Source organism: Bufo bufo, chromosome 2 (assembly GCF_905171765.1).
Source record: "Bufo bufo chromosome 2, aBufBuf1.1, whole genome shotgun sequence".
Lineage (NCBI taxonomy): Eukaryota > Metazoa > Chordata > Amphibia > Anura > Bufonidae > Bufo > Bufo bufo.
Genome location: NC_053390.1, coordinates 492,120,006 through 492,142,447, shown reverse-complemented (window position 1 = coordinate 492,142,447; position 22,442 = coordinate 492,120,006). Strand labels below are relative to the sequence as shown.

Sequence of the window (22,442 nt, the reverse complement as noted above, 5' to 3'; positions counted from 1 at the left end):
ACTTCTATCAGCACGCTAGCGTGTGTCTTAGGTTTTTCTGAATGATACTATCAATAACTTCAATGTAAGATTTTCTTTTTGGGATAGATTTCAAGTAGGCCTGAAATACCACAAACTAGTTATTTTCAGAATGGCAAATTTGGGAATGCTTTTTCAACCCAGAACAAAAAGTCTGCTTTGACGGTCACTACAAATAACTTGACCAGCTAAAACTGTGCAGATTTGGTTGAATAGAAATGTCAGGTCTATTTTTTAGGCGCTGGGTGACAGGCTCAACTTGCCCCTGATGTAATATATGGCCAAAAAATAACCAGACTGTTGATGGTTAAATGTACTTCGGTGACACAGGCTCAGCCTGCAGCTGATGTAGTATATGGCCAAAAAATAATCAGACTGTTGATGGTTAAATGCACTTGGGTGAAACAGGCTCAGCCTGCAGCTGATGTAGTATATGGCTAAAAAATAACCAGACTGTTGATGGTTAAATGCACTTCGGTGACACAGGCTCAGCCTGCAGCTGATGTAGGATATAGCACAAAATAACCACACTATCGATGGTTAAATACACTTGGTGATAGCTCGTGCTGGCGCACCACAAGTCACAAAATGGCCGCCGATCACCCTAGAAAAAAAGTGATCTAAAAACACTCTGGGCAGCCTCAAAAAAGTGAGCAAGTCAATAATAGCACTTCAATGATCCACAGCTGCAGATCGATCACAGAATGAAGTCTTTTGGAGGAGTTAATCTGCCTAATCTCGCCCTAACGTCGCAGCTGCAACCTCTCCCTATACTGATCATAGCAGAGTGACGTGCGGCGCTACGTGACTCCAGCTTAAATAGAGGCTGGGTCACATGGTGCACTGGCCAATCACAGCCATGCCAATAGTAGGCATGGCTGTGATGGCCTCTTGGGCCAAGTAGTATGACGCTTGTTGATTGGCCGCTTTGCAGCCTTTCAAAAAGCGCCAAGGAAGCGCCGAACACCGAACCCGAACTTTTACGAAAATGTTCGGGTTCGGGTCCGTGTCACGGACACCCCAAAATTCGGTACAAACCCAAACTATACAGTTCGGGTTCGCTCATCCCTACTGTCTACCTGCTTGCCAACATGTTCTATACTATATGGCTGTTGCTGCCGCCACTGACACAGCTGCTACACCTTGCTGCTAATTCCGTACTGGCCACAGACAGGGCTCGATAGGAACTATCACTCTGGTAGCCTTGGATCCTTCAGATGGGCCAAGTCTACCACAAAGAATGAATGGCTCCACCGATCTCTTAATAATTGACTTCATGGCATCTGAGGCATTAAATGTCTGTGATTAGCAACATTGCCTCCGAGAGTCTGCTGTTTAAAACTTTGGAATTCCAGAGGCTATGGTGCCCAGTTTGATACAGAGAAGGTGCTATCCTTATAGACCCTACTGGCAATGAACTGGTTAAGGCATAATTTTTGGATAGCATGTCCAGAATGAGGGGGCATTCACATGACCGTATCCATTTTGTGGTCCACAAATTGCACATCCACAAAACACAGATACTGGCTGTGGGCATTCTGCATTTTGCCGATCAGCATGTACTGTCCTTTGATAGAAATGCATACAATAGGACAAGAATAGAACATGTTCTATTTTGCAGGGCCGCAGAATGTACATATTGATCTGGACTGGTGTGCCATCCACATGTTTTGCAGCCCTATTGAAAAGAATGGGTCTGCATCCAATTAGCAAAAAAAATGCAAAATATAGAAAAAATGTGACAATAGCTATATACAGTATGTGTCACTCTGACATTATTCATTATTGCTGTTATGGTGTTAAAGAGCTTAAAAGGGGAGGGAGAAAGGGAAAGAACAAAAATTTAAAAAGAGTCCTGAGAGTATCATATACCAATTTTCAAGTCAATCTGAACACTTTTGATTCAGGTAGAATCAATTCGGACCCAAATCAACGGAGCTGGAGAACGGAAAGGAGAAACGGTGATGTGAACGAGGCCTTACCCAATATTATCTACTATTACAGAAGTGAGTTGCTTTCAAACAAGATATGCACAAGGTGAGACTACAAATCCAACTAATGTTAGTGCGCTAAAGAAAATGGAAGGAGGATTAGGGATAACTGTGTGACATTTACTAAACATGTTGCACCAGAATTATGGAGTAAAATGCCCCAAAAAATTGCATTTTGATTTGCACCAAATATATCAACTGTCAATTGAGCTATAAATGTCTAAGTGGGCGTGGCTATCAAATTGGCACAGATTACTCCTAATTTATCATCCTCTTATTGGCAAAAATGACTCAAACTGTTGTGGACAATTAAGCTAGCTTATGTGGTGGTGTTTTGCTTAAAAAGTCACATCTATGGCAGAAAGATGCAACTTTTTGTCAAAAAGTCGCATTTATGAAAGAAAACCAACTCGTCACGGGAACAAGTGATAGGTTAAAGCATTAAAACAGGATGCATTTATTTTTAGTTAATATAAATGAGCCAAACAACAGAGTTTTATCAGTAAATTGACATTCAACAAAACAATAACAAAAACGTCCTGAGTCTGAGACAAAAGTCACAATTTACCAGTAGAAATGCCACAAATATGCTTCAAAAGTCACAAATATGTTTCAAAAGTCACAATTGTGATCTGGTAAGGGGTGGCTGAAATGGCGCATTTCTGTTTAAAAAAGTAGCATTTTCATGCTATTGGTGTTAAAATGTCGCAAATCAAGAGAAATAGGGGAATAATCAAGTTTATATTTAAAAAAGTCACATTTGAAAAGTGATATGTGCCTTTTGATATATGAGGTTAAGCAAATCACCACTTTTGATTTGTAATGTTAGTAATTTTTTGGCGCATTATCTGTTCACTTGAAGGGGTTCTCTAGGAAAGATAAAAAGGAAAATACTGAAAAAGATGTTATAATTAAACTCTTAAATGCCTTTATTTTTTTATAATTGTCTAGGGGGAAATCAGTGAAGGAGTTAAAATTGCCGCTGTCAGATTTATGAACATGAAATTCGTCCTCTTAATGACACTGCAGGATAGCCTGTATAAGAATGTACAGGGGGGGCCATTTATATGGATACACCTTAATAAAATGGGAATGGTTGGTGATATTAACTTCCCCCAAGGTCTCCCGATCTGACCCCCTTAGACTTTTATCTTTGGGGTCATCTGAAGGCAATTGTCTATGCTGTGAAGATACGAGATGTGCAGCACCTGAAACTACGGATACTGGAAGCCTGTGCTAGCATTTCTCCTGCGGTGTTGCTATCAGTGTGTGAAGAGTGGGAGAAGAGGGTTGCATTGACAATCCAACACAATGGGCAGCACATTGAACACATTTTATAAGTGGTCAGAAACTTGTAAATAACTCATGAAAGAATAAAGTTACGTTAAAACCAAGCACACCATTGTTTTTCTCGCGAAATTCCCAATAAGTTTGATGTGTCACATGACCCACTTCCTATTGAAAAAACAAAAGTTGGATTCAAAATGGCCGACTTAAAAATGGCCGCAATGGTCACCACCCATCTTGAAAAGTTTCCCCCCTCACATATACTAATGTGCCACAAACAGGAAGTTAATATCACCAACCATTCCCATTTTATTAAGGTGTATCCATATAAATGGCCCACCCTGTATATCACAGAGCCCTATGTAAACTCCATCCTCTGCCCAATCAGCACTGTGAAGCTCTATATTACGTGCACATGACAGCTGGGCTCAGCTGTGTCCTCTGCACATAATATAGAGTAAGAGTATTTTAATTTTTATCTTTCTTAGACAATCCCTTTAACCACTGTATTTCTAGAAACAATGCTTTTCACAGTTCTAATTAATAAAGTGAACAGTGGACTTGATATTAGCAAGCATAAACATCAATATACAGCTAATGAAATTCAACATTTTAACAAGTACAGTTCTTTATTTTGCGTAAAAGGCACATTTTAATAAGCTCTATTGCTGTTTTTTTTTTATTTTAAAGATGATAAGCATTGTTTTAAAGATGAATTAAAGTTTCAACAAATAAGCATATTCATTTTACAATGAAAATTTATACATCTTACCAATATAATTTAAGAATTCTTCATGGTTCGCAAGATCTTTGGCCCAGATTTACTAAAGTTGTGTGCTTCAAAAATCTGTCTAAAAAGTGGCACAATTTGGTGCATCCACTGTTTCGACACTTTTTTTCCGATATGCAGAAGGAAGAAGAGCGTCACAGAAAAGAGGTGGGCCTGTGTGTACAAATAGGACAGCTGCCATTTTATTTCTCCTAATGATTGCTCCCCAGACCAAAGAAGCCATTATAGCTAATGAAATGTATTTGGGAAGATATTTATACTAAAATAATATTTAAGTATTTTCATTTTCTCAATTCCCGGAGAACCCCTTTAATGGACCATGCACCTGTGTTCCTACCACATGACTAGGACATATTCTAATACCCTAAAAGAAAGAAAAGAAGGAGGAGTAGAAGATTTAGGAGAAGGAAAAGGAAGTGGAGAAGAGGGAGAATGAGAAAGAACAACGCCCATAATCTGATTATTGTATTTATGATGTTTAAAATTAAATAAAGCAAGAGTAGACTATAATATGTTTCAAACATAAAGAATCACATCTTTTTTCATTATGTCTTCTTTTATTTGATCTCAGCTGTAGCTGCCTCTTCAGCCTTGTTAGCAACACTGTAATAGTAAATTCTCATACGGGACTCCACATTCTCAAAATCAGGTCGGTCCTCCATCCTGTATGAAAACAGTTGTGACAATGAAAGGCATTGTATGAAAAAATGTCTATGTTTGTATTTATGAAATTGAAATGAAATGTTTCCAAAATAGACTTAAAGGGAACCCGTCGCCTCCAAAACACATTTTAAACCGACATCATTACCTTACAGTAGCCCACAGTGTGTTCCTAATCATGTTTTTCATTCCTCCATTGGTTGTTGTATACTTTATAAAAACGCTGTTTTAATCTGTGTTTTCGCTATCCTCAGAATCAGCTTGAAGTCAAGGTGTCAGCGGCCTCCTTGCTTCAAGTCAAGCTAAGCCCGCCCCTTACCCGTCCTCCCTTCACTGTGATTAGCATCCTGCTGTGAGGCTCCTTGTCACTGCATGATCCCGTCTCCTGCACTCAGCCGTCCGCTTTACTCTCTCTGCGCATGCGCCAGGTTTTTCCATCGTGCACGAGCGCCATGCACATGCAGAGAGAGGTGAGCGGCCAGCTGAGTGCGGGAGCCGGAGACTGGATTGCGCAGTGACAAGGAGCGCACCGCACATGCGCGAGGCTTGCACCATCCCAGCCTCACAGCAGGATGTCAATCACAGTAAAGGGAGGACGAGTAATTGGCGGGCTTAGCTTGACTTGAAGTAAGGAGGCCGCTGCCCCCTTGACTTCAAGCTCACTCTGAGGATAGCGAAAACACAGATTAAATAAGCTTTTTTATAACGTATACAACAACCAGTGGAGGAATGAAAAGCATGATTAGGAACACACTGGGGATACTGTAAGGTAATGATGTCGGTTTAAAATGTGTTTTGGTGGTGACAGGTTCCCTTTAATTCTTACTAAAGGAATAATTTAACTAAGGTTAGGTTCTCAATGTACTTTGGCACTACATTCTGCATTTATATAACCTAAATAATGCTCACATACAGTATATGTTATAGACTAGTGTATGTTGGTATACCTTTACTGTAATGAAAAGCACATTCAACATATGCTTTTCAATACAAATATATGCCCAAAAAGTAGGAATACCTCACAGTGTACATTTTTTTAATGGGAGTCAATAGTAAAATTATGCACCTGTTTAATAATACAGTTACAGTACATATGACTAAGGCATACGTTCAGTGGAACATTAGAAATGTTGCCGTAATGCAGTCTAAACCTAGCCTGACATCAGTTTTCCATGACTAAAAAAACATAAGTATAATGGCTTCATCATTATTGACCCTATCGACCAAATAAAATAAAGTTGTATACTTAAATTGCATAAAATAAATAGAATATCGATGCCACTTTAATATCACATTTAACCTCTTCAGGACACAGACAGTTTTCACCTTAACCCCTTCAAGTGACAGCCTGTTTGGACCAAATGCAGGAACACCATTTTTCAAATCTGACATGTGTCACTTTATGTGGTAATAATTTTGGAACGCTTTTACGTATCCAAGCCATTCTGAGATTGTTTTCTCGTGACACATCGTACTTCATGTTAGTGGTGAATTTGAGTTGATACGTTTTACCTTTATGCATTAAAAAATCCCAAATTTGCTGAAAATGTGGAGAAATTTGCTATTTTCAAAATGTCTTTGCTTTTAAGACAGATAGTGATACTTCAAAAGATAGTGTCACGGTGGGGAGTCAGGTACAATGTCAGGTATAAAGGGGGAGCAGCTAGGCCAGGACGCCACGATCAGGGAGCAGGTCACCTCCTATTGCGTCCCTTATCCTTGCCCTAACTCCTAACCATATGAGCGGACCTTGATGGTAGGACGGCTCATACCCTGGATTCCTTTGGCCCTGAGTCGCCCTGAGAATCCCTCACATAGGAGCAGGGGAGAGAGACGACCTGTTCCTCCCAGACACAGAGAAACAGGAGTCTCAAAGGGCCTAGCTGCAGGAAAAAGTGGAAGACTGAATACAGCAACAGAGATGGCAGGTAAGAACACCAGACAACATGCTTACCTGCCGCAAGGTGCACGGCAGCCCCAGGCAGCACTGCATACAGACTTATGGTTCACCCCTCCAGGAATCTAGCCCCCTCACAGGAGGTAGACAAGTAAATGTCTAGCATACATGCTGGATGACAACACCAAACACACAAAACTTGGAACAACAAGCTAGACATAACACACCAAAAACCTAACCCCACACCAAACATACACCACATGTAAGGGAGGGAAGACGTAGCTGGAGAACCCAGGATGACATCGCTGATGACATCGATGTCCTACAAGGTGACCCTCAAGAACTGGGCAGATAGAACACCCTGGACTGGAGCAGAGCTCCAGCACCAACAACAGCTGAGTACAACTGACTCCAGCCAGGGAGCCACAGGGGAAAAAACCCTAGTGGCCACACCCAGTCAGGGAGTTAACCCTTTCAGCACCAGACAGAGGGAGGATACCACTAAAAGGGGAAGTGCACACACCAGCCAACAAGTAACACGTTACCACAGGCAACAGCATGCGTGGCAATCATGTCACGGAGCACGCAGCAAAAGCCGAGACACTACCACCACATGCCATAACAGCAACACTTTGCCACCGACAACAGCATGCGTGGAAATCATGTCACAGAGCACACAGCAAAAGCAGAGACACTACCATCACATGCCACGTTGCCCAGGGCAACTGCAAGCGTGTGAAAGTGTCACAGCGCACACAGCAAAGGCCATGACAGATAGTTATTACTTTACATTCCCCATATGTATACTTTATATTGGCGTCATTTTGTAAATGTAATTTTATTTTTTTAGGAAGTTAAAACGCTTAGAAGTTTAGAAGCACATTTTACAATTTTTAAGAAAATTTCCAAAACCCACTTTTTTAAGGACAGTTTTAGTTGTTAAGTTTCTTTGTGGGGCTTACATAGTAGAAATCACCCGTAAATAACCACATTTTAGAAACTAAACCCCTCAAGTTATTCAAAACGTATTTTATTAACTTTATTAACCATTTAGGTGTTCCACAAGAACAGAAATGGTAATTTAAAATTTCATTTTTTGGGGCAGATTTTCATTTAAATCCTATTTTTTTGTAACAAAGCAAGGGTTAACAGCCAAAGAAACCTCAATATGTATTACCCTGATTCTGCGGTTTACAGAAGCCCCCCATATGTGGTAGTAAACTGATGTATGGGCACACAAGGAAAGGAGCGCCATATTGTTAAGGGAAGGCAGATTTTGGGGGAATGGTTTTCAGGTGCCATGTCATATTTCAAGAGACCCAGAGGTACCCCTAGAAAAAAAACTAAAAAAGTGACCCATTTTAAAAACTACCCCCCTCAAGGAATAAATTAGTGGTGAAGTGAATGCTTTGACCCAACAAGCGTTTCATAGAATTTAAAAACACATGGCTGTGAAAATGAAAAATTAACTTTTATTTCCAATATAAAGTTGCTTTAGTCCCAAATTTTTCATTTTCACAAGGGCTAGCAGAAGAAAATGCACCCCACAATTTGTCATGCATTTTTTTCCTGGATACGGCAACAAATCATACGTGGTCATAAACCACTGTTTTGGGGCACGGCTACATTCAGAAGTGAAGGAGCGGCATCAGAATTTTCTAACCTATAATTTGCTGAAATTAGTTTAAGGCTCATAAGATTTGTATTTGTTCACCAATGTAGCTGTGTGGGGACTTGTTTTTTTGCGGGACGGGCTGTAGTTTTTGTTGGTATCATTTTGGGGTACATATGTCTTTTTGATCACGTTTTATACCATTTTTTGTTGAGATGAAGTGGGCAAAAATGGCAATTCACTCAGTATTTTTTATTTTTTATAGGGCTCCTCTTGTGGAAAATATTATATAATTATTTTATTGTGCGGGTTGTTACGGTTATGGCGATACCTAATTTATGTAGTTTTTTTATGTTTTACTACTTTTTCTGCAATAAATTCACTTTTGTGTTAAAAATAAATATTTTGCATCGCTATATACTGAAGTCCATAACTTTTTAATTTTTTCATCAACGTAGCTGTGTGGGGGCTTGTTTTTTGCGTGACAGGCTGTAGTGTTTATTGGTATCATGTCTTTTTGATCACTTGTTTTTTATTGTTTTGTGGACTTGAGGTTACAAAAACAGCAATTCCGTAATTTTTTCAACATAATTCTTTATGGCGTTCACCGTGCAGGATTAGTAATATGATACTTTTATAGATCAGGTTGCTATGGACGCGTCGATATTAATTATGTGTAGTTTTTTTTTATTTATTTCATTTTTTTAATGACATAAATGAACGGATATGAGAAAAGACAATTTTTATTTTATTTAATTTTTTTATTTTTTATTATTTATATATTTTTTCACTTTCCCCCCCCACTTTTTTATTTATTTATCAAGACCCATCTGGATCTTGAAGATCCAGTGGGCCTGATGGCTATAGAGTGCATTGCAATAGAGATCTGTTGCAATGCACTGTATAATGTGTATTACATATTACATTTAGGTACATGGCAGCCAGGACACCTTTGTAAGGTGTCCGGTTGCCATGGCAACCATCGGGCCGCTGCCATCGCTGCAGCGGCAGCCCGATGGAAGACAGAAGGAGCTCCCTCCCTCTCAACCCCATGGATGACGCAGGCGGCTGCTAACCGCGATATCTATGGTGTTTAACAGCCGAGATAGGTGCCCGCACCGATTTCGGCTGTAGCAGCAGAGTGTCAGTTGTAAATTACAGCTGGCACTCTCTGCTGATGGCAGCGGCTCCATTCCTGAGCAGCTTCCATCGCTGGCTGGAGGACAACGCTACAGGGGGCATCAGGGGTGCAATGGGGCATATGGGAGGGCATTGCAGGCGTATGGGGGCAAAATAAATATCTGGGGCACTGGGGGCACAGTGGGGGTCTTACCCAATTTCAGGCTGTGATTTCCAGTGTGGAGATCACAGCCTGAAACCGGCATTTTTCTCAATGAAGCGCTCCAGTTGGTTAGTCTGCAGAGACTAACCAATCGGAGCACTTGCCGGCAAGGGACCACTCTCATTGGAGCCTTGCCGGCTTCCCCGGTGTCTCTGCTCTCTGGGAGAGTGGAGAATCCGGGGCTGTGACACTTTATATTGTCACAGCCCCGGTAAGCAAATTGGACGTGACTGTACATCCAAATGCAATAAGTCACTTACAATTTTGACATACAGTTACTTCCAAATGCGTGAAAGGGTTAACCCCTTAAGGACAAGGCCATTTTGTGCACTCTATGTGTGAATAACTTTAAAACACTTTTACTTATCCAGGCCATTCTGAGATGATTTTTTCGTTACATATTGTACTTCATGACACTGGTAAAATGGAGTCAAAATAATTCATTTTTATTTATTAAAAAAATACAAAATTTACCAAAAATTTGGAAAAATTTGTAAATTTCCAAGTTTCAATTTCTCTACTTCTATAATACATAGTAATACCTCCAAAAATAGTTATTAATTTACATTCCCCATATGTCTACTTCATGTTTGGATCATTTTGGGAATGCCATTTTATTTTCTGGGGACGTTACAAGGCTTAATAGTTTAGAAGCAAATCTTGAAATTTTTCTGAAATTTTCCAAAACCCACTTTTTAAGGACCAGTTCAGGTCGAAGTCACTTTGTGAGGCTTACATAATAGAAACCACCCAAAAATGACCCCATTTTAGATAATACACCCACAAGGTATTTTAAATGGATTTTACAAACTTTGTTAACCCATTAGGTGTTCCACAAGAGTCGTTGGCAAATGGAGTTAAAATTTCAGAATTTTAATTTTTGGGCAAATTTTCCATTTTAATCCATATTTTCCAGTAACAAAGCAAGGGTTAACAGCCAAACTCAACATTTATTGCCCTGATTCTGTAGTTTATAGAAACACCCCATATGTGGTCGTAAACTGCTGTATTGGCACACGGCAGGGCACAGAAGGAAAGGAACACCATATGGTTTTTGGAAGGCAGATTTTGATGGACTGGTTTATTTACACCATGTCCCATTTGAAGCCCCCCTGATGCACCCCTAGAGTAGAAACTCCAAAAAAGTGACCCCATTTTGGAAACTACGAGATAAGGTAGCAGTTTTGATGGAAATATTTTTAGGGTACATATGATTTTTGGTGGCTCTATATTACATTTTTGTGTGGCAAGGTTACAAAAAAGTGAAACTCTGAAATCTCATCTCCATTTGCCAAAAACTCTTGTGGAACACCTAAAATCAGTTTTAATACCTTGAGGGGTGTAGTTTTTTTTTAGATACGATAACTTTTATGGAGTTTCTACTCTAGGGGTGCATCAGGGGGGCTTCAAATGGGACATGGTGTCAAAAAACCAGTCAAGCAAAATCTGCCTTCCAAAAACCGTATGGTGTTCCTTTACTTATGCACCAGGGCAATAAATATAGAGTTTTGTTTTACTGTTAACCCTTGCTTTGTTAACGGCAAAAATTGATTAAAATGGAAAATTTGGCAAAAAATAGCTGTTTTGGCATCGTTTTTATTTTTATTTTTTGACTGTGTTCATTTGAGGGGTTAGGTCATGTGTCAGATTCTTACGGACATGTCAATACCTAATATGTCTACTTTTTAAAATGTATTTAGGTTTTAGACTATAATATCCTTTTTTAAACAAAATTGTCTTAGGTAGGGGCTCATTTTTTGTGGGATGAGAGGATGGTTTTATTGGCACTATTTTGGGGTGATCGCTTGCTATTACACGTTTTGTGATGTTAGGTGACAAAAAAATATTTTTTTTTACACATTTTTTTTTTTTTTGACTGTGTTCATCTAAGGGGTTAGATCATGTGGTATTTTTATAGTTCAGGTTCTTACGGACGCGGCGATACCTAATATATATACTTTTTTAATTTATTTTAGTTTTACAAAATATCATCATCAATATCAATATTTTTGCTTTAGTGTCTCCAAAGTCTGAGAGCCATAGTTTTTTTTGTTTTTTTCTGGGTGATTGTCTGTGGCCAAATAGAATTAAAATTGGGGAAGGGGATTATAAATTTAGTACTCCATGGAAGTGTGGTACTCCCTGAAGCAACTGCCAATGCAGAGGCCTGGATGATCGGGGCACGTGTCACACTGAGTGGTGGTGTCTTTCCGTAACCCCCTCCTTTGACACACTCTGCACAGTTCCCGAGGTACCCCCACCTGCTCTTTCCCGGTCAGAAAAGATCAGGGCCTTGAGGACTGCCTTATAGAACTGCAGGAATTTCCCTGTGTTGCCAGCCCTCCAGGACAGCACAAAAGAGTTGTACAAGGCAACCTGTACCAAGTAGACCGCAACTTTTTTGTACCATGCCCGGGTTTTGCGCATGGCGTTATATGGCTTGAGGACTTGATCAGAGAGATCAACTCCTCCCATATACCCATAGTAGTCCACGATACAATCGGGCTTGAGGACCGTTGCCGCGGTACCTCGCACAGGGACAGGGATGATGCCGTTACCGTGAATTGTGGACAGTACAATGACATCCCTCCTGTCCTTATATATGACCAGCAACAGGTTTCCACTGGTAAGGGCACAGGTCTCACCCCTGGGGATAGGTACCGGTAGGGGGTGGGTAGGGAGGCCGCATTGATTTTTCCAGACGGTTCCACAAGTGGACGTGGATTTGGCAGAAAGGGATTGGAACAAGGGGATACTAGTATAAACGCTATCCACGTACAGGTGGTAACCCTTATCTAGCAGTGGGTGCATAAGGTCCCAACACAAGTTTTGTGCTAACACCCAGAGTGGGGGGACATTCTAGGGGTTCAATACGGGAATCTCACCCCTCGTACACACGAAACTTGTAAGTGTACCCTGAGGTACTCTCACAAAGTTTGCACAGCTTCACGCCATACCTCGCCCGCTTAGAGGGAACATACTGGCGGAAAATGAGACTCCCCTTGAAAGCAATGAGAGACTCATCAACAGCGACCTCCCTTCCAGGTACATAGGCCTTCAAATATTTGGCCCTGAAGTGATCGATGACCGATACAGGCGGTCATTGGCAGGATCACCTCGGGGGGGGGGGGGGGGGGGAACATGCTGCATTATCTGCATAATGCAGGCATTTCCGAATGGCCTTAAAATGGGAACGTGTCATGGCCATACAGTAGAGTGGGGTCTAGTAGAAGACGTCCTCACTCCAGTACGGCCTGACGCATTTTTTTTTGACTAGGCCCATGTGCAGCACGAGGTCCCAAAATGTCCTCATCTCGGCTGCACTGACCGGATTCCAGCCACCGGACCTAGCCAAAAAGGAGCCTGGCTGTTGAGCAATGAACTGTTGGGCGAACAAGTTTGTTTGCTCCACCATCAGATTCACAAAGTAGTCACTGAAAAAAAAACTAAAAAAGTCATATTCAGTGAAGCCCACTGTGCGAATCTGGATTCCTGCTTGGCCAACAAAGTCAGGAATCACTGGCTCAAAATCCTCTGGGGTACACCAGACAAGTTCACCTGTAGGGGGCTCAAGTGGACGTATCTGGTGAGCCAGAAAACTAGTACGAGCCCCAGGGCTGCTCATACTAGTGTGGGCCACAGGGTCCCTGGCATGGGGGTCCCCTGGCTCTGCCTGGTGGCGTCTCAGCCACCTTGGGGGGCTCATCATCACTAGATGATGAGGACGCGGATGACAAGAGGAAAGTGCGGTCATCCTCGTCCTCACTGGGGCTCTCGGAGTCGGAGACAAGCAGGGCGTATGCCTCCTCGGCCGAGAACGTCTGGCGGACCATAAGGGAGTGTGTGTGTGTGTGTAAAACTTTATTTAGTGTATGTGGGGAGACGGGTGTTCACGTTCACTTATAAACCTAACAAAAAAAAAATATAAAACAAAAAAATAAAATAAGAAAGCTCCAAAAATTGAAAAAAAATAAAAGATTCAAACTGTTTGATCCGCGGTCCGAAGCTGATCAACGGTGGGGTGGGCGATAAGCTAACAGTGGCCGGACGCTAAGAGTGCCGGCCACAGTCAGCGCACGCACACAAAAAAAAAAAAAAAAGCACTTGCGCCCAAAAAAAGTGTGTGTGTGTGGGGGCGAAGGGCAAGCTGCAACACCCCTGTGGGGTCTAGGGTCACACAGCTGAGTGTGCTGTGGACCCCAGACACCCGATCAGGGTGAAGCCCCATTCACTTTAATAGCAGGCAAACCTGAAAAACCTTCAGGTCATATTTGCAGCCACCAAATACTTAATAGAAATGCACAAATAGTCCCACAACATGGACAGTGACATACCAAAGGGGGATCAACGTCAAAAATTCCCACAAAAAATATGCATTTTAATCAGGGGCCATTTTTACGCATCTTAGGCCTCTTTCACACGGACGTTTGTGCCCCCATGGTCGTGCTGCGGCCAGCAAAATGTGGGCCGCAATGCACTAGCACAGTCCGTGGGGCAGCCGCAGCGGATCGCGGACCCATTCACATTAGGCATCCACCTGACAGAAAAGAACAATACGGCAACGGGGCGCACACGCCCGTGTGAAAAAGGCTTTAAAGGGAAACTCTGAAAAATGTGCATTGTTGGAGCCTAGAAAATTTTTATTTTAGGCCACAGAAGTACGGGCCACAAAAATTAGGCATTCAGCTGACAGAAAAGAACAAGTGATTATGTGGCTGGAGGTATATTAGATGGTCAGTGCATAACAATTTTACTGTAGGCCTGTGGAGTACAGGCCCCAAAAATTATGCATTCACCTAACAGAAAAGAACAAGTGATTATGTGGCTGGAGGTATATTAGGCGTTCAGTGGATAACAATTTTACTGTAGGCCAGTGGAGTACAGGCCCCAAAAATTAGGCATTCACCTGACAGAAAAGAACTAGTGATTATGTGTCTGGAGGTACATTAGGCGGTCACTGGCTAAAAAGTTTACTGTAGGCCACTGGAGTAGAGGTCCCAAAAATTAGGCATTCCCCTGACAGAAAAGGCCTTTTATGCCGCTGTATCTACATGAGACAAGGACCATTCTTTGTTCTGGGTGGTGGCGGATATGTGTGGACTGGCATGAGGAAATTCAATTACACGTGGTCGTCACAGGTGTTGAATTCCTCTGAGATCCATGCCTCATTCATTTTTAGAAATGTGAGGTACTCTACACTGTCGTGAGCTAGGCGAGTGCTCTTATTGGTCACTATCCCCCCTGCTGCTCTGAACAAAACACTCCACGAAGGGCAAGCCAAGAGTTCCATGGCAAATTGTGCCAGCTTTGTTTACAGGTCAAGCCTGCACACCCAGTAGTCCAGGGGATCCTCGCTTCTCAGAGCGACCACATCGGCTGTTAACCCGATGTAGTCGGACAACTGTTGATCTAGGAGTTCCCTGAGGCTGGATCCAGAGGGCAGCTGTCGATGGCTTGGCTGCAAGAATAATCTCATATCCGAAGTGACCAACACATCATCAAACCGCCCTCTTCTTGCAGGCGCGATAGTATTTATACCCGCATCTCTTTCGCTGTGGGTGGAAATACCTCTGCCAGCACCCGTAACAGCAGAATGCAGCATCTCTCACAGCAATCCATGGAAAGGCTTCATTCTTACAGGCTTCATTCTAACGGTTCGGCACTGGGATTTTTTGAGCTGTTCTTGACTGAGAAGCTCTTGGACTTAGTCGTGGCAGAAACAAATCGGTATGCCACTCAATTTATAGCCGCCAACCCCGGAAACTTTTATGCCCAGTCTTTCCGGTGGAAACCCGTCCAATTTGCCGAAATTAAAAATTTTCTGGGCCTTCTCCTCAACATGGGTCTAACCAAAAAGCATGAATTGCGGTCATATTGGTCCACGAACCCAGTTCATCACATGCCCATGTTCCCTGCTGCTATGTCCAGGACACGGTTTGAGACCATCCTGCGTTTCCTGCACCTTAGCGACAACAGCACCTCTCGTCCCAGAGGCCACCCAGCTTTTGACCGGCTCCACAAAATTCGGCCCCTCATAGACCACTTCAACAACAAATTTGCAGATTTGCATACCCCTGAGCAAAACATCTGCGTAGACGAGTCCCTTATACATTTTACCGGGCGCCTTGGCTTCAAACAATACATCCCAAGCAAGCGCGCCCGGTATGGGGTCAAATTGTATAAGCTCTGTGAAAGGGCCACAGGCTATACCCACAAATTTCGGATCTATGAGGGTAAAGATCAGACCCTGGAGCCGGTCGGTTGCCCTGACTACCTGGGGAGCAGTGGGAAGACAGTCTGGGGCTTGGTGTCACCCTTATTTGGCAAGGGGTACCATCTTTATGTGGACAATTTTTACACAAGTGTGCCCCTCTTCAGGCATTTGTTCCTAGAACAGATTGGCTGCTGTTGCACCGCGCGACCTAGTCACCGGGGCTTCCCCCAAAGGCTCGTTACCACCCGTCTTGCAAGGGGGGAGAGGGCTGCCTTGTGTAACCAAAAACTGCTCGCGGTGAAATGGAGAGACAAGTGTGACGTTTACATGCTCTCCTCCATTCACGCAGACACGACAATACAAATAGAACGGGCAACCAGTGTCATTGAAAAGCCCCTCTCAGTCCACGACTATAACCTTCACATGGGAGGGGTGGACTTCAATGACCAGATGTTGGCTCCTTATTTAGATTCCCGACGCACCTGACGCTGGTAAAAGAAGGTGTCTGTATATTTTAGAGATGGGACGGGGGATTCGTCGAATCCACGAATCCCTCGAATCTTGCTGGATTCGTGGGATTCGTGGACTCGAATCCCGACGTAATTTGCCTGAAACGAATCCGACAAATCCGGTGGGAGGGACTGGGAGGCGGAGCTGGGGGCCGGTGCGTTCACTGTGCTCCGGCCCCTCTGCTCCAGTAGTTATAAAATGTGTAATTCTGATTAATAATCATGCTGCCCCCTCTGTCTGTAGTATAACATTCAATAAATCTTACTTACAGGGCTACTGCTATCGTAATCCAGGCCGGCCGGGCAGACGAGCGGCAGCGTCACTGACTGACGTCACCTGCTTGCGCCGCCTGCTTCATTCATAAAGCAGGCGGCGCAAGCAGGTGACGTCAGTCAGTGACGCTGCCGCTCGTCTGCCCGGCCGGCCTGTTACGATAGCAGTAGCCCTGTAAGTAAGATTTATTGAATGTTATACTACAGACATAGGGGGCAGCATGATTATTAATCAGAATTACACATTTTATAACTACTGGAGCGGCAATGGGGGGGTCTGTGGATGACACCGTTAAGGGGTGGGGGGTAGGTCTGTGGATGGCACTGTTATAGGGTGGGGTGGTCTGTGGATGGCACTGTTATAGGGTGGGGGGGTCTATGGATGGCACTGTTATGGGGTGGGGGGGTCTGTGGATGGCACTGTTATAGGGTGGGGGGTCTGTGGATGGCACTGTTATAGGATGGGGGGTCTGTGGATGGCACTGTTATAGGATGGGGGGGTCTGTGGATGGCACTGTTATAGGATGGGGGGGTCTGTGGATGGCACTGTTATGGGGTGGGGGGGTCTGTGGATGGCACTGTTATAGGATGGGGGGGTCTGTGGATGGCACTGTTATGGGGTGGGGGGGTCTGTGGATGGCACTGTTATGGGGTGGGGGGGTCTGTGGATGGCACTGTTATGGGGTGGGGGGGTCTGTGGATGGCACTGTTATAGGATGGGGGGGTCTGTGGATGGCACTGTTATGGGGTGGGGGGGTCTGTGAATGGCACTGTTATGGGGTGGGGGGGTCTGTGGATGGCACTGTTATAGGATGGGGGGATCTGTGAATGCCAGGGGGAGAGGTGAGAGGCACTATGATACTACTGTCACATTGGGAGGCACTATGATACGGGCACATTATGGGGGGAGATGGCACTATGATACGGGCACATTATGGGGGGAGGTGGCACTATGATACGGGCACATTATGGGGGGAGGTGGCACTATGATACGGGCACATTGGGGGGGAGATGGCACTATGATACCGGCACATGGGGGGAGTAGAGAGGCACTCCGCACTTGATACTGGCACATGATTAGGGGGGCATCTATGGGGACACTTACTGGCACATTATTGGGTGGCACTGTGGGGCCATTTCTTATTGGCACATTATTGGGGGGCACTATGGGGGCATCTACTGAGGCCACAAAGAAGGGGTATTTTATATGGGGGGCTCTGTGTGGTACTAGTATTATCAGGGGTATTATCTGTTTCTGCAGTATAGTATTGGGGAGCACAGCGGAACAGTATTGGGGGTGTTAGGATGATTTGTCCAGAAGATGGGAGGATAATGGAAAAGTAGTAAACTAAGATTTTTTTTTGTCAAGCTGCAGAGACGAAAAATGGCTGAAAACTGGTGGTCTGGTCTGAAGGTCTGAAAGGAGAAGATGAGGAAAGAGAACATCTACAAGAGACGTCACTGGATGTAAGAGGTATGTGGCTGTATTACCCTGTATGTTCTGTAGTGATAGGAGCAGGGGTCATCGCGGTCATATAGGGTGCGACCGTGACTGGGAGGTGGAGGTTCAGACAAACTGACGCGGTCTGACTTTGTTTCTTACACCGTGCGTTCACACAATTATGTACAGGATTCGTAGGATTCGAGATTCGAAATATTCGATATATTCGAGAACCTTTTCGGATTCGGATTCGAAAAAAATTGGATTCGTCCCACCTCTAGTATATTTGATTCAATTGGCTGCATATTATTATTATTATTATTATTATTTATTATTAAAGCGCCATTCATTCCATAGCGCTGTACATATGATAAGGGGTGCACATACATAATACAGACAAGTGCACTAAGCAGGAACAAGACGAGTTACAGACTGGTACAAAAGGAGAGAGGGCCCTGCCCGTGAGGACTTACAATCTACATGGTATGGGAGAAGGACACAGTAGGTGCGGGTTAAGTTGGTCATGGCGGTATAGAGGCAGCAGGGTCACGGGTTGTAGGCTTGTCTGAAGAGGTGGGTTTTCAGGTTTCTTTTGAAGGATTCCACTGTAGGTGAGAGTCTGATATGTTGAGGTAGCGAGTTCTAGAGTATGGGGGATGCACAGGAGAAATCTTGGAGTCGATTGTGGGAAGAGGCAATAAGAGGAGAGGAGAGAAAAAGGTCTCGTGAGGATCGGAGAGTGCGTGTGGGGGTGTATCGGGAAAGCAGCTCAGAGACAAAAACTGTGCTTTTACGGTCACTACAAGTAACTTGACCAGCTATAACAGTACTGATTTGGAGGAATATAAATGTCAGGGCTATTTTTTAGGCGCTGGGTGACAGGTATACCTTTAATCACAGAATTAGACTTGTATCTGCACTGTAGCGTGTGTGTTAAGTTTTTCAGAATGACACTATCAGCACCTTGAATCTAATATACCCTTTTTGGGATAGATTTAAAGAAGGCCTGATATAGCAGAAACTACTAATTTAAAAAATTGCAAATTTGGGAATACTTTTTCAACCCAGAACAAAAACTGTGCTTTTACGGTCACTACAAATAATTTGACCAGCTAAAACAGTACTGATTTAGAGGAATATAAATGTCAGGGCTATTTTTTAGGCGCTGTGTGACAGGTATACCTTTAATCACGGAATTAGACTTGTATCTACACTGTAGCGTGTGTGCTAAGTTTTTCAGAATTACACTATCAGCACCTTGAATCTAATATACCCTTTTTGGGATAGATTTAAAGTAGGCCTGATATAGCAGAAACTACTAATTTAGAAAATGGCAAATTTGGGAATACTTTTTCAACCCAGAACAAAAACTGTGCTTTTACGGTCACTACAAATAATTTGACCAGCTAAAACAGTACTGATTTAGAGGAATATAAATGTCAGGGCTATTTTTTAGGCGCTGTGTGACAGGTATACCTTTAATCACAGAATTAGACTTGTATCTGCACTGTAGCGTGTGTGTTAAGTTTTTCAGAATGACACTATCAGCACCTTGAATCTAATATACCCTTTTTGGGATAGATTTAAAGTAGGCCTGATATAGCAGAAACTACTAATTTTGAGAATGGCAAATTTGGGAATACTTTTTCAACCCAGAACAAAAACTGTGCTTTTACGGTCACTACAAATAATTTGACCAGCTAAAACAGTACTGATTTAGAGGAATATAAATGTCAGGGCTATTTTTTAGGCGCTGTGTGTCAGGTATACCTTTAATCACAGAATTAGACTTGTATCTGCACTGTAGCGTGTGTGTTAAGTTTTTCAGAATGACACTATCAGCACCTTGAATCTAATATACCCTTTTTGGGATAGATTTAAAGTAGGCCTGATATAGCAGAAACTACTAATTTAGAAAATGGCAAATTTGGGAATACTTTTTCAACCCAGAACAAAAACTGTGCTTTTACGGTCACTACAAATAACTTGACCAGCTAAAACAGTACTGATTTGGAGGAATATAAATGTCAAGGCTATTTTTTAGGCGCTGGGTGACAGGTATACCTTTAATCACAGAATTAGACTTGTATCTGCACTGTAGCGTGTGTGTTAAGTTTTTCAGAATGACACTATCAGCACCTTGAATCTAATATACCCTTTTTGGGATAGATTTAAAGTAGGCCTAATATAGCAGAAACTACTAATTTAGAAAATGGCAAATTTGGGAATACTTTTTCAACCCAGAACAAAAACTGTGCTTTTACGGTCACTACAAATAATTTGACCAGCTAAAACAGTACTGATTTAGAGGAATATAAATGTCAGGGCTATTTTTTAGGCGCTGTGTGACAGGTATACCTTTAATCACAGAATTAGACTTGTATCTGCACTGTAGCGTGTGTGTTAAGTTTTTCAGAATGACACTATCAGCACCTTGAATCTAATATACCCTTTTTGGGATAGATTTAAAGTAGGCCTGATATAGCAGAAACTACTAATTTTGAGAATGGCAAATTTGGGAATACTTTTTCAACCCAGAACAAAAACTGTGCTTTTACGGTCACTACAAATAATTTGACCAGCTAAAACAGTACTGATTTAGAGGAATATAAATGTCAGGGCTATTTTTTAGGCGCTGTGTGTCAGGTACACCTTTAATCACAGAATTAGACTTGTATCTGCACTGTAGCGTGTGTGTTAAGTTTTTTGAATCTAATATACCCTTTTTGGGATAGATTTAAAGTAGGCCTGATATAGCAGAAACTACTAATTTAGAAAATGGCAAATTTGGGAATACTTTTCCAACCCAGAACAAAAACTGTGCTTTTACGGTCACTACAAATAACTTGACCAGCTAAAACAGTACTGATTTGGAGGAATATAATTGTCAGGGCTATTTTTTAGGCGCTGGGTGACAGGTATACCTTTAATCACAGAATTAGACTTGTATCTGCACTGTAGCGTGTGTGTTAAGTTTTTCAGAATGACACTATCAGCACCTTGAATCTAATATACCCTTTTTGGGATAGATTTAAAGTAGGTCTGATATAGCAGAAACTACTAATTTTGAGAATGGCAAATTTGGGAATACTTTTTCAACCCAGAACAAAAACTGTGCTTTTACGGTCACTACAAATAACTTGACCAGCTAAAACAGTACTGATTTGGAGGAATATAAATGTCAGGGCTATTTTTTAGGCGCTGGGTGACAGGCTCAACTTACCCCTGATGTAGTATATGGCCAAAAAATAACCACACTGTTGATGGTTAAATGCACTTGGGTGACACAGGCTCAGCCTGCACCTGATGTAGTATATGGCCAAAAAATAACCACACTGTTGATGGTTAAATGCACTTGGGTGACACAGGCTCAGCCTGCAGCTGATGTAGGATATAGCAAAAAATAACCACACTATTGATGGTTAAATGAACTTGGTGGTAGCTTGTGCTGGCGCACCACAAGCCACAAAATGGCCGCCGATCACCCCAGAAAAAAGTGATATAAAAACGCTCTGGGCAGCCTAAAAAAAGTGAGCAATTCAATATCAGCACTTCAATGATCCACAGCTGGAGATCGATCACTGAATTAAGTCTTTTGGAGGAGTTAATCTGCCTAATCTCGCCCTAACGTCGCAGCAGCAACCTCTCCCTATGCTTGAATCAGCAGAGTGACGTGCAGCGCTACGTGACCCAAGCTTATATAGAGGCTGGGTCACATGCTGCACTGGCCAATCACAGCCATGCCAATAGTAGGCAAGGCTGTGATGGCCTCTTGGGGCAAGTAGTATGACGCTTGTTGATTGGCTGCTTTGCAGCCTTTCAAAAAGCGCCAAGAAAGCGCCGAACACCGAACCCGAACCCGGACTTTTACGAAAATGTTCGGGTTCGGGTCCGTGTCACGGACACCCCAAAATTCGGTACGAACCCGAACTATACAGTTCGGGTTCGCTCAACCCTAAATATTACATATTTTACAAGAAAATGTTGCTTAAGGCCTACATTTTTTTTTATTAATCAACGGGTAACAGGAGAAAATGCATCCACAATGTGTTACACATTTTCTCCTGAATATGGCAACACTCCATATGTGGTTGTAAACTGCAGAGATCCGAAGAGAAGGAGCGCCATATGGTGTTTGGAGGGCAGATTTTGCTGGAATAGTTTTTGGGTGCTATGTCACATGACAAGACCCTGAAGTAACTCTATAGTGATAACCCCCAAAAGTGACCCTAATTTGGAAACTACAACCCCCAAAGATTATTTCAAGGGGTGTAGTAAGCACTTTGGCCTAACAGGTGTAGAAGTTACAAACGCTTGGCCGTGAAAGTGAAAAATTACCGTATTTTTCGCCCCTTAAGAAACACCCCCCCACACACACACATTAAAGGGGTTGATATGCAGTGGATAT

The 22,442-nt window shown here is 42.7% G+C and overlaps 1 protein-coding gene across 2 annotated transcripts in view; it reads right to left on the bottom strand.

Moving 5' to 3' along the window:
• Positions 1-3,644: 3,644 nt before the first annotated feature.
• LOC120989581 (tyrosine-protein kinase ZAP-70) overlaps positions 3,645-22,442 on the bottom strand; it is an 824,733-nt gene continuing 805,935 nt past the window's right edge. For both annotated transcript variants that reach the window (XM_040417781.1, XM_040417780.1), the window contains one exon: positions 3,645-4,749. In XM_040417781.1, coding sequence (XP_040273715.1) covers positions 4,644-4,749 — 106 coding nt within the window. In that variant the 3' untranslated portion in view covers positions 3,645-4,643. The remainder of the gene's footprint in view (positions 4,750-22,442) is intronic.